Source organism: Ascidia mentula, chromosome 6 (assembly GCF_947561715.1).
Source record: "Ascidia mentula chromosome 6, kaAscMent1.1, whole genome shotgun sequence".
Classification (NCBI taxonomy): Eukaryota; Metazoa; Chordata; class Ascidiacea; order Phlebobranchia; family Ascidiidae; genus Ascidia; species Ascidia mentula.
This window is the reverse complement of record NC_138571.1, coordinates 3,022,735-3,035,508: the sequence shown is the minus strand read 5'-3', so window position 1 is coordinate 3,035,508 and position 12,774 is coordinate 3,022,735. Positions and strand designations below refer to the sequence as shown.

Here is a 12,774-nt window from a genome sequence, read left to right as displayed (position 1 = left end):
TGCCTCAAAAATTAATTTCCCGCCTTCTCAAAGCACGAATTTGAATATTAGGTTTGGCTCAATCCGGATCTTGGGGGTGTTTCGACGAATTCAACCGAATTGAACTTCCCGTTTTATCCGTGGCGGCACAGCAGATCGCCATCGTGCTGCAATGCAAAAAGATGAAGAAGTCACAATTCATATTCACAGACGGTGATGTTGTGGATCTGGACAAGGAGTTCGGGATCTTCCTCACAATGGTAAGTCTTTAATACAGGTTTCCCCTGATACATTTTAGTCGAATTATTGATGTTATTTCGTCACATGACTCGTATGGATGATTTTCAATAACTAGATGTTTCCCTTCAGGTAAAACAAACAAGCAACAAACAGTTTAAACACAAAAAGCAGATTATTATACGTAATATTTTTTTCTTTGGAACACGATAGATTTTAAACTTTAAGATTCAAGGATAAAGTAAACAAATTACATTGTCAAGATGTAGCTGGTAGGAATTTCTTGCAGTAATAATAAAACTTACATAAAATTTACATTTTTCCTCCAGAATCCCGGTTACGCTGGAAGACAAGAACTTCCAGAGAACCTGAAGATCATCTTCCGTCCTGTTGCTATGATGGTACCTGATCGTAGCATCATCATCCGAGTCAAACTCGCCTCCTGCGGTTTTATTGAGAACATTGTCCTCTCCAAGAAGTTTTACACACTGTACAAGTTGTGCGAGGAACAATTGTCAAAACAGGTGACGAGGAACTTTTCAATTGTTAACAGCGTATCTTATTTAGGCTTGAAGTTATTGCAACTTTAACACGTTTCGTTCCATGTAATGTTATCGAAGTAAGTTGCTAGCAGATAGAACTTTTTAAATTAGTATTCGAATCTCCCTAGAGCTTTATGAGCAATAACGAATCAGATACACCTAAAACATTTGTCGTTGTGTTGTTTCTGATATTTATTTTTCGCCTACAATTCGGCATCTTAGGTTCTCTCTTATATAACTTGTTAATGCAAAAATTTAAAACTTGCTTTTTAACGTTCGGTGTTCAAATTTGCAAATTAATTCTATCCTTTGTACAGTTTTGCTGCTAATATTGATGCTCTTTGTTACAATCCAATACTACACAATACGCCAATACTGATGAGCTCAAGGAACAAAATAACGCTAAAAAACTAAAAAACTTGTTGTTAGAAACAAAACTGTCAAGAAATACATCTTTTAGGTCCACTACGATTTCGGTCTTCGCAACATCCTCTCCGTCCTCCGTACACTGGGTGGCGTAAAACGCTCTTCCCCCGAAGATCCGGAGTCGACAATTGTGATGCGAGTCCTCCGGGACATGAACCTCTCCAAGCTTGTGGATGAAGACGAACCGCTCTTCCTCTCCCTCATCAACGATCTCTTCCCTGGAATCCAACTGGATAAAGCGGGTTACCCGGAATTAGAAGCCGCCATTGAAAAACAGGTCAGAAAACTAGAATGGGATCCAATACAAAATGAACTTAGGATTGTTGATTTCGGTTTTGGTTTTCCATTTTTTCTACAAATAGTGGTTTTAATTTGCCCTAAATTGTCATTGGCAGAATTTCCGAATGGTGCTTTTTGTTGCAAAATCGTTTTTCTAGTTTTGAACAAAACCAAAAAGTGTACGAATGTATATCAAGTTTTGGTTCCCATGTTTAACTAAAGTTGACCAAACTTTTAATTAGACTGTGTAATACAGGTTTGTTTTTGTTTCATTTAAACCGAAAATTTTACAATCACAGGAACAAGTTCCAAACAAAGATCCACATCAGCCGCTATTATTTCGCGCACCCAATTTGTGTCATTCAATATTTAGCCTAATCTGTCCGTTCACACAAAACAAACCCATCTCTCATCCATTCTCAGGTTCACGAGACGGGACTAATCAATCATCCACCATGGGTCCTCAAGCTCATCCAGTTATTTGAGACACAGAGAGTGAGACACGGAATGATGGCCATGGGACCAAGTGGAGCTGGAAAAACTAAATGCATTAACATCCTCATGAAAGCTATGACCGACTGCGGCGAACCACACAGGTTATTACGTCACAATGCAGTATTGTTACCGAATAAAATTACATTTGAATTTTTTCGACTTCGAAGGACTTTGTACTATGGGGAACATAATCTCAAAATAAACTAAATTACAACTGGTGAAATTTAAAGAATTATTACGTCACAGAGAGATGCGTATGAACCCGAAAGCCATCACAGCTCCCCAGATGTTCGGAACTCTTGACGTGGCAACAAATGATTGGACAGACGGAATCTTCTCGACTCTGTGGAGGAGAACTCACAAAGCCAAAAAGGTTTTCAGAAAACAAAATTAAAACTGAAATTGAAAGATTTTTTGTTTGCAAACCTTATGATCCCAATCTCCTTACTTTATCTACTGCATAAAAATAGGGTTAATTTTAAAACATGAATTTTGAGAGTTATTCGACCTAAAACTGGTTTACTCATGCAGTACTTGATGGCCGAAAAAGATCCAAGAATCAAAAACATATATTTTATCACAAATTGCTTAACCAAAGGGTGAACACATCTGGTTGGTTCTGGACGGGCCCGTCGACGCAATTTGGATCGAAAACCTAAACTCAGTGTTGGATGATAACAAGACTCTGACCCTCGCTAACGGGGATCGAATCCCGATGGCTCCAAACTGCAAGATCGTGTTTGAACCTCACAATATCGATAACGCCTCACCTGCTACTGTGTCGAGGAATGGTTAGTCCAGTTTCTTTATGTGTAGTTTGTTTTGTATTCTTGAAGTAACAACCAGTCTTAATGATGCAACCGACATACAGGTTATACAGGCAAACGAAACACGCAAATACCCCCATGAGCGCAATTGACACATTCTGAGTTGCGCATTATTTGAATAGGGGCAAGTCACATTGCTAAGATGTGTTGTGTACATTGCGAACATAAAACGCACCTTTGATGAGTTAACTGCCAGGATAAAAACGCTATAATGTCAAAACCCTTTGTATTTTGGGGCTAAATATCCAAACCACCTGCAATAATATGCCACGTTGTGTTCTATTTGGCCTAAAAGTCTCAAAATTTGCATCGGCAAGGTAATGCCACCATACCTCCTGAAGGATTGTATTTGCAATCAATCTCACTCTTTCCTGGACCGGGAAATGATTTTTGTTCATCAGATTGGCTGCCGTGCCACCAGTCTTTCTTCCTTTAGTTCAATTACCTTCAACGATGCGCCGTCAAATGTGACATTTCTCTGCTATTATCTCCCCTTTAGTTTCTCATCTCTTCAATCAGTTATTAACTCGATCCCAAGTTCAATCAGTTGTCTCTAACCTATATCGTGTTATAGGAATGGTGTTTATGAGTTCCTCAGTGCTTGACTGGCAACCGATCGTCAAAAGTTGGCTCCAAACTCTTCCAATGAATCAGAACGACATTCTCTGGACATCGTTTGATTCAATTTTCCAGGTAAAAAACACTTTGTTACAGCTCTGAATTTTTACGAAGCAAACAGATTTTGTATCAGTCCAGAAATCTAAAAGAAGTGCAGACGATCTGCGTCAGTATGATTTTTGTGTTAAAAACTGATTTAAATAAAATTCTATTTCAAAAACTGACGATGTCGTTACAGGCGTAATTATTATTTCTGTTTTTAAAATGAAAACCATCCCATGGTTAATCTCATGTGACTTGCGTCCTTCAGTTTTCTGGAATATGTTACGCACGAGACAGATATACAAGTCAACAGCTTATTCGTATTGCCTTTCATGGAAGTTTGTTAAGATGATCAAACACTAACAATATTCAAAACACTTTCAAGCATAAACAATCAGAGATCATTGAAATTATTCTGCTCTAGGTATCATTTGTCTCTTGTTATATTTCTACGTTCTTTTAAGGCTGCCCTCGACTACATTTTCTCCGAACTTGTACCGAAAATGGCCATGCTTGAGTGCATGTACATCCGACAGGCCATAGATATTTTGCAAGGTGAGCAATTATTTGTGACAGCACTGTTTCACTTGATGGCATCACAGGTCTCTCTGGTTAAGACAGTTTCTTTATTATTGCATCGCACTGGGTGTTTTGGATTTTTTTATCACCATATTTAGAAAATATATTTGCTGAGAAAAAAAGCCAACCGATTTTAACTTGAGTAATTCACGTTTTTTCAGATGTCAACACATTTAGGAATAAATATATCTCACAACGCCTTTTACCAGATTTTTTTTAATGTTTTTTTTAGGATTAATTCCCAGTCCTGAAGACCAGAGCCACCAACCTAGCAAGGATCATCTGTGTCGTCTCTTCTTCTTTTCCCTCATGTGGTCGGTTGGTGCCATCCTAGAGCTGGATGACAGAGCCAAGTTGGAGGAGTTCATCAAGAAGACGAATCCCGAGCTCCAAATCCCTCCAGTCAAAGATGATGAAACAATCTTTGAGTACATGGTAAACATTAATATGTATCGCATGTTGTAATCAAGCTCAATGATTTTACATCAGTACAACAAGGGCTATATTTTTTTATTTCCAACACGTACATTCAATAAAAAAAATAATGCTTGACGCAAAACATTGTGTTTCTGAATCATTATTGCGTTCTGAATCATTATCATTTAATTTAAATAAATATAGGGAAAAAAATCAAGCTATTTTTTTATTGAAAAACGTATTTGTTTCAAAACTGACATAGAAATATTACATAAACAAACAATTACAAAAAAAACGCAATCGCCAATTTCATTTTTTTTTATTCAGGTAAACGAGCAAGGTGTTTGGGAGCACTGGGCTAAACGGGTTCCTAACTATAATTACCCGAAAGATTCGGTTCCTGACTACATGGGGATACTAGTCCCCAACGTCGACAATGTGAGGACAGATTTTCTCATGGGGACCATAATGAAGCAGGTTTGTCTTCTACAACGCCGATAGCTTTTTTTATAAAAGTTTTTTGCATAATCTGTGCATGACTGTGTTTTATCGCAGCCTGTAAAGTAATGTGACCATACCTCCATTACGATTCTATTTGAAATCAATTCCAATTTCTCCTGTAAAGTAATACCGGACGGGTCCATGCTCGTTTTTATTTCTTTGTTGAAACAATTTCAGTTCAGTTTCCTTTTTCTTGTGCGAAGAAAAAATATCTAATCGGCTCCGTTGTTTGTTGAATAGAAAACCTACAAAAGACCGATGAACAATTGTTTTAAATGAAACTCAAATTAATTGACATTTCCTTGATTTCAGGAAAAGGCTGTGCTTCTCATTGGTGAACAAGGTACAGCCAAGACCGTGATGATCAAGGGTTACTGTAAGAAATATGATCCGGAAAGGCATCTCACCAAAGCCCTGAACTTCAGTAGCGCCACTACCCCGAACATGTACCAGGTATTTTTGAACCATTGACGTTGTCGTTTTTCAAGGGCCAACCGTAAACTTTTCAACAAAACCTCAGTGATTCTCTTTTGTCTGGTGTACATCTAACTTACTAATTTACATCATTTGTGTAGAGAACAGTTGAGAGTTACGTTGACAAACGCGTCGGTACAACGTACGGACCTCCTGCAGGAAAGAAGATGACCGTCTTTATTGACGACATAAACATGCCCGTTGTTAACGAATGGGGAGATCAGGTTGGTGATAACATTTTCATTTTGGGGATTTGTGTCACGGAATAACCTGAACTTAATTTTGGAAATCGTATCACAAAGGTAATGTATCTTTTTCACGCAGATCACGAACGAGATCGTGAGACAACTCATGTCCATGAAAGGATTTTACAGTCTCGACAAACCGGGAGATTTCACAAATATTGTTGACATTCAGTTTGCTGCAGCTATGATCCACCCAGGTAAAATCTAGTCATGTTGTTTGACGATGTATCCCATAACGCAAGACGTTGTAAGTGCAAGTTTTAATGTGGTTACTTAAAACAAAAACCTTTCTCAAAATTTGCTAACTGCGAAATACCAATAAATCTGTTTATGATTGACAAACAAAGAGAGCAACTTTTCTGTTAGTTAACAAACCGCTAATCACTTTTTATATTTGACCTCTAGGTGGCGGTAGAAACGATATCCCCCAGCGTTTGAAGCAACAGTTTTGTGTTTTCAACTGCACACTTCCAGCAAACAACTCTATTGACAAGATTTTCACAACGATTGGACAGGGATACTTTTGCAAAGAACGCGGTTTTAAGCCTGAGGTAAGTTGGTTAACATCAATCATTGTGACAGGGATCGCAGTAATGTTTCATGCAACAGCATGATTGGCACGTATATGTGAAGGTTGCCTGGCAAGTTGTGTGCTTGCCCACCAGTGTCCCTTGGCCACAATATACCCCGTGAAACCACTGAGCTCCTGAAGCTTAGTTGGTACAGCGTTGGACCTGGTTAGCCCAGGGTCGTGAGTTCAAATCTCACCGGAAGCTTGATTTTTGCACATCTTGCTCCGACTTGTCGTGATAAAGTGACTGATCCAACGAAACCTGTAAACCTCATGATTGTGACAGGGATTTGTTCATTATGACTTGTTTATGTAAATCCACTTCCTTTGCAGGTTGTGAGTCTCGCCCCACAATTGGTTGCTCTCACGCGCCGCTTGTGGCAAGCTACCAAGGTGAAAATGCTTCCGACCCCAGCTAAGTTTCATTACATCTTCAACTTGAGAGATTTAAGCAGGATCTGGCAGGTAAAAAACAACTTGTTATGCGAAATAATGAAGAAACAAACCTTTGATTGATGTCAGCAGATTAATCAGAAAAATCGGCATTATCAGTTTCTTATTCAAATAGATCATATTTTTTATTGAATATGCTCTTATCAGATGCTTCTTCCTTCATTGGTAAACATAACACTTGCAGTAATTTTATTTTGCAGAAAAAAAGCTCGATTATTTTCGCTTAAAAATGGGTTATTTTATTTTTAGGGTATATTGGTGGCGAACAGCGACATCTGCCGGTCCGAGGAAATTCTCATGGGATTGTGGAAACACGAGTGTCATCGTGTGATCGCAGACAGATTCACAAACCAACCTGACAAGGATTGGTTCGAGGCCTCATTGGTTAAGGTTGGTTCAATAGAATTGGTGCGTTTGTCACAACAAGATTGTATGCGAAACCAAATACCCGAGAAAAAGATTTAAAAACGTATTCGTTTGATACCAACCTGGTAATTCCGGGTATATGTTCTTTGACAGGAAGGTAGACGATTAGATTTGATATTGTGGTTGTGCTAAACTGCAAACACGACATTGAGGGTTCTAATGAACGTTTCCACGATATGAATTTTCAAACATTGATATTGCCAGTAATTTATATTTGCAAATTAGGTTTAAACAAACCGATAAAATATTGATTAATAATAACGTTCGCCATATGATGTTGAACTGCAGATATATATAATTGTTTTCTGGAATTGTTTGTTACGTCATAATAATGCATTGTGTTTAATAGATGGTTGCGGAAACATTGCCAGAAGCAAGCAGCAAAATGCCTCAGGAACCTTATTTTGTTGACTTTTTGCAAGAAGCGCCAGAAGCAACAGGTAACTATTTGTGTAATACAACACATTCATACAGGTTTGTTTTCCATCGCCCCTTGTTACGAATAATAGGATAAGTTGCTTTTGGACAGTGGTTCCCAACCGGTGGTACGCGAACCACTAGTGGTGAACGAAAGGGATCACGGTGGTACGAGGAAACTTTTGACTAAAACTGTTTTGCGCAGGAAAACTAACCTTTGCATTAAAAGGTAAAATTATTCGGAATCATACGGGACGAAAGAAAGGTGTTTGTGCAATCGCATTATAAAAGTGGTTCGCAGTAACTATGCAGGACTTTTAGGTTGCACGCGGTGAAATTTAGATTGGGAACCACTGCACACATCTAGATTTACTACGTTTTAAGCAAATTTTATCAGATTTTACCCGTGTGCGAATAGAGTGTGGTTTTATATTCACTTGAATTTGTCTGATTGAAACACGAAACATGTCGCTCTCTATAAGGTTTAAATACACGGCCCTGGTAATTGTTGAATTTTGCCGGGAAGAAAATTGGTTGGACTGATAAGTGTTAAATAGAAGTTGCCACGAAACTTTCAACTTCACTTTAATCTTCAACCACTTATCACAGGGGAAGAAAATGATGACGCGGATCTTGATGCACCCAAGATCTACGAACCGATCGAATCATTGAGTCAGTTGGAGGAGAAGCTGAAAGTCTTCCAGGAACAATATAACGAAACCGTCAGAGGGTCGAAGATGGACCTCGTTTTCTTCAAGGTGATTTCAAGGTTTTTTTATATCAGTGAAAACTTTTGTAAATGTAATGGTTGTGCAAACCAAAGTTAGGTTTAATAGAAATTTGTTGGTTAAATGGACCAATTGGCTGCCTTAATATATATTTAAAATAAAAGTAAAAACGGAAGACTTGATTTACTCTAAAGAAACTACCAATTTACCTTATTTTAAGCTGGGTTTTAATCCAGAAAATGCCACTTTTTAATTATTTTGTTGTCATATAAATTTACAGGATGCGATGGTCCATCTTGTTAAAATTTCCCGCATCATTCGAACACCACGTGGCAATTGCCTATTGGTCGGTGTTGGCGGTTCAGGCAAGCAGTCTCTCACCCGATTGGCTACTTACATTGCGGGTTACACGTGCTTCCAGATTACGCTTTCAAGGACATACAACGTCACAAATCTTATCGACGATTTGAAGGTAATTGTTCCAGAACGCACAAAGATGTGATAAATGTAAAACAAACCATAAAGTTTGGATTTCTAATTTATAAAGAGCATATAACGCAGTGAAATACTTGCAAACAAATATTACCCTACAAATGCATTTAATATTACGGATTTATGATGTTTTTTGCAGATTTTGTACCGAACAGCTGGTAAAGAAGGCAAAGGAGTCACTTTTATCTTCACAGACAACGAAATAAAAGATGAAGGATTTCTAGAATATATGAACAATGTTTTAGCTTCTGGAGAGGTTAGTGTCATTATACGTGCAATAAACAAAAACCTGGACCAAATAATAATCAATGCACAGATCTAATTTCCTTGTGATTTTACATTCAATAGATTTTATCCGAAATAATAAAACGCACGAATAATTCAGGTTTCAAACCTTTTTGCTCGTGACGAAATCGATGAAATCACACAAGAATTAGTTCCAGTTATGAAGGTGGAATATCCTCGTCGCCCTCCAACCAACGAGAATTTGTACGAATATTTCTTGTCACGTGTCAGAGCTAACTTACACGTGGTTTTGTGTTTTTCGCCTGTGGGTGAGAAGTTTCAGAACAGAGCACTAAAATTCCCAGGTGAGTTGTAGGTTGCGATTTCGAATCCCCGCCAAGGTTGTGCAAGATTTTTTACCTTTTTTTAACGTTATTAAAGAATATTTAGGTGATTACATTCTGAAAGAACTAGGTTGATTTTTCTATTCTCAATACATACCACAGCAAAAAAGAATAGTTAAAAAAATATTATAGTTACTTACAGATAATTGTATATTGGTACAATAACATGGTTTAAGCTTTTTAATATACATTTAAGGTGTGAAAAAATCTTTTTCCAAAACTAATCTAGCATCAAAATATGCTCCCAGCTCTTATATCCGGTTGTACAATGGATTGGTTCCTGAGGTGGCCTCGTGATGCTCTCATTCAGGTTGCTCAATATTTCCTCGCAAGTTTCAAGATCGAATGTGAGGACAGCACGAAGTTGAACATGATACAGGTTTGTTGTTGAGGCGGAAACATATTTTTATCATATTTTTGAGTCGTTTTTCAAACTTACCTTCTCATAACCGGAAGTTATTAAAAGCTATACTTCAGATATGACGTATTGTATGTCGAATAATAATAATCGTATAGGACAGGGTAGTCTAAATAAAGCAGAAACAAAACCTAAATCAGACTAAATACAAAGAAAGTAGCGCGAATTCTAAAAAACGTTTTTAAACCTTACTAAAACAAATAAAAAATTCTGCACAGCTGGTATGTACCCACATTCACCAAATATCTCCATTAATCAATGGGAATCCTAACAATATCATACCACAGGTGATGGGAACAGTTCAAGACACGGTCGCTGAGAAGTGCGTAGAGTACTTTGAAAGATTCCGCAGAGCGTGTCACGTCACGCCAAAGTCCTATCTTTCCTTCTTGTCGGGATACAAGACAATTTACCGGTAAACCCTTGTCACATGGTTGTCACAAAAAATTACTATGACCACAAAACGCCATAAATTTGATGAACAGGGTGAATTTTTAAAACTATTTTGGGGAGAATTTGCTTTTTTAAGATTATTTTTATTTACTGTTTGGTATTAACTCATTCATATCTCACCACTTTTACTCTTTGAAATGTCTTTAATTAAATTTCATGTTAAACTACGTCACACTATACAAGGAATTTAATCTTTATAATGTTCACGTGGTATTAATTATATTTCAGCTCAAAACTTGATGAGATTTCGATTCTTTCGTCTCGAATGAAGACCGGTCTTCTTAAATTAGTTGAAGCGGAAAAATCTGTAAACGAACTTTCGAAAGAGCTCGCCGTGAAGGAGAAAGATCTTGCGGTGGCTTCAAAAGAAGCAGATGAGGTAAAAACGTTTTATTTGTTTTATTTCTAATGTTTCCAGACTGCTTGAAATTAATAAAAGGCGCCTTCTCTTTATTTGCAAACTGTGTTTTATTATAGAATGGGATGCAAAGTACAAAGGGTCGAATTAGCTCGCAACTGTTCCGCCATCTTCGTTTTAGGTTTGATAAAAAAAAATCGTTGGTTTATCACGAAATAGAAAAACCAAAGCTAATATGTTTCTTTGCCTAATCATAGTAAAGCGAACGTTTCAAACATTGCTGTGCTCATCATCAGTGCTTTAAACTAACCGACTGAGTTGCGCCTAAACCCATATATGGGGGCAAGCGAATGAAGCGACAAGCTCGGTTTTGATTTACAAATTCTGATGTACTAACATGGCGGGCTTGACAGCCTAATCTTCCTCTAACGAACGCTGCCAACTTGCGAAAATGTAGATATGGTATTATGATAACAAATACCACAGTATGTAGTGCTTGCTACAACTATCAGTAAACTATTGGCAGGTGTTGAAAGTTGTGACCACGAAAGCTACAGCGGCCGAAAAAGTTAAAGCTTCAGTGCAGAAAGTGAAGGACAAGGCCCAAGCTATTGTTGACACAATCGCAGTTGACAAAGCATCGGCTGAAGCAAAACTGGAAGCAGCAAGACCTGCATTGGAAGCTGCTGAATCCGCATTACAAGTAATTATATGCCATTCGAAAGCATTCTAAAGCATACACCACGTAAAACTCAAACAAAAAACGTTACCAATTTTTAGACAATCAAGCCAGCCGACATCGCAACCGTTCGCAAGTTGGGGAAACCCCCACATCTGATCATGCGCATCATGGACTGCGTGTTGATTTTGTTCCAAAAGAGAGTGAACCCGGTTGAAGCTGATCCCGATCGTCCATGTGTGAAGCCATCTTGGGGCGAAGCTCTCAAACTAATGAACAATTCTGGCTTCCTCACGTCTTTGCTTAACTTCTCAAAGGTTTGTTGTAGTAGAAACCTGGGTAGTCGGTTATCTCCACCTTGAAGAGTTTGCTGAACAGTTAACTGTGTTGAAACGGATAGCAGGACTTTTTTTATTCTGTCCATATTAGATTTTATTAGTTAAATTTTTTTAAATGACTGGAATTTCGGTCACACAAACCAAATGTCAAGTTATCACTTACAGACCCTGTAGCAAGATTATTTGCTCAGTGTCAAGGTAAAAAAAAATGTGTAAAACAAATTGCGTTGGATTGATGTCAAATAGTTAATAAAAAAACAGCGATTTCGTCCACATTAGTTTCATAGACATGTGTCGGTTTACGTTTTCATAATCCAAATTTAACAGACAATCTCCTAGTTTTTCGATAATTTCTTTTTCTGTTTTGACTTCAAACTACGGATCTTGTTCTTCATACAGGACACAATTAATGAGGAAACGGTGGAGTTGCTGCAACCCTACATGGATATGGACGACTACAATTTCGAATCTGCCAAGAAAGTTTGTGGCAACGTCGCCGGACTCTGCTCATGGACGCAAGCTATGGCTTTCTTCTATTCCATCAACAAGGAAGTTCTGCCATTAAAGGTTTGTGATTGGTTACGGAAGGTTTGCTACGTCACTGCTATATTTGACGTCAAAGATAAGTTTCCTTTGTCACCAATGTACGTTCTTACGTCATGTAATAAATACTTTGCACACACCGTTTGTTTGTTGTTGTGGAAACTTGACCCATTCAAACTAGGGCCTCTTCAAACACACAAACAAAACAGGCAACAAATAAGTTGAATTTATTACTGCCAAGCTTATTGTAGAAAACTTCAAACGCGTATTTTATTTATATTTCTACCTGAAGCATTTTGAATTGAACAAATGTAGACATTCGTTATTTACTGCTTCAGGCCAACCTGGCTGTCCAGGAAAGTAAGCTTGGGAAGGCGATGGCCGACTTAAACGAGGCCCAACAACAACTTGATGAGAAGGAAGCAGAACTCCAGGAAGTGCAAGCTCAGTATGACAAAGCAATTTCACACAAACAAGCTCTGATTGATGACGCAGAAGCTTGCAAGAGAAAGATGGTGAACGCCAGTGCTCTTATTGAGGGTCTTGGCGGAGAGAAGGTGAATGATTTTTGTGGACTTGCTTTAATGCCCTCCGTACTTTCCCCTTGT

The 12,774-nt window shown here is 38.0% G+C and overlaps 1 protein-coding gene across 3 annotated transcripts in view; it reads left to right on the top strand.

The window, feature by feature from the left end:
- LOC145905314 (dynein axonemal heavy chain 5-like) overlaps positions 1-12,774 on the top strand; it is a 42,001-nt gene that overhangs the window by 19,967 nt on the left and 9,260 nt on the right. For all 3 annotated transcript variants that reach the window (XM_082992480.1, XM_082992479.1, XM_082992481.1), the window contains 28 exons: positions 52-239; positions 546-740; positions 1,219-1,461; positions 1,887-2,059; positions 2,205-2,331; positions 2,557-2,749; positions 3,360-3,478; positions 3,910-4,000; positions 4,257-4,459; positions 4,769-4,918; positions 5,255-5,395; positions 5,518-5,640; positions 5,741-5,858; positions 6,067-6,212; positions 6,566-6,697; positions 6,935-7,075; positions 7,461-7,551; positions 8,138-8,286; positions 8,537-8,728; positions 8,888-9,004; positions 9,134-9,338; positions 9,626-9,756; positions 10,083-10,210; positions 10,477-10,627; positions 11,133-11,309; positions 11,387-11,602; positions 12,023-12,190; positions 12,505-12,723. In XM_082992480.1, the coding sequence (XP_082848606.1) occupies positions 52-239; positions 546-740; positions 1,219-1,461; positions 1,887-2,059; positions 2,205-2,331; positions 2,557-2,749; positions 3,360-3,478; positions 3,910-4,000; positions 4,257-4,459; positions 4,769-4,918; positions 5,255-5,395; positions 5,518-5,640; positions 5,741-5,858; positions 6,067-6,212; positions 6,566-6,697; positions 6,935-7,075; positions 7,461-7,551; positions 8,138-8,286; positions 8,537-8,728; positions 8,888-9,004; positions 9,134-9,338; positions 9,626-9,756; positions 10,083-10,210; positions 10,477-10,627; positions 11,133-11,309; positions 11,387-11,602; positions 12,023-12,190; positions 12,505-12,723 (4,427 nt within the window). The remainder of the gene's footprint in view (positions 1-51; positions 240-545; positions 741-1,218; positions 1,462-1,886; positions 2,060-2,204; positions 2,332-2,556; positions 2,750-3,359; positions 3,479-3,909; positions 4,001-4,256; positions 4,460-4,768; positions 4,919-5,254; positions 5,396-5,517; positions 5,641-5,740; positions 5,859-6,066; positions 6,213-6,565; positions 6,698-6,934; positions 7,076-7,460; positions 7,552-8,137; positions 8,287-8,536; positions 8,729-8,887; positions 9,005-9,133; positions 9,339-9,625; positions 9,757-10,082; positions 10,211-10,476; positions 10,628-11,132; positions 11,310-11,386; positions 11,603-12,022; positions 12,191-12,504; positions 12,724-12,774) is intronic.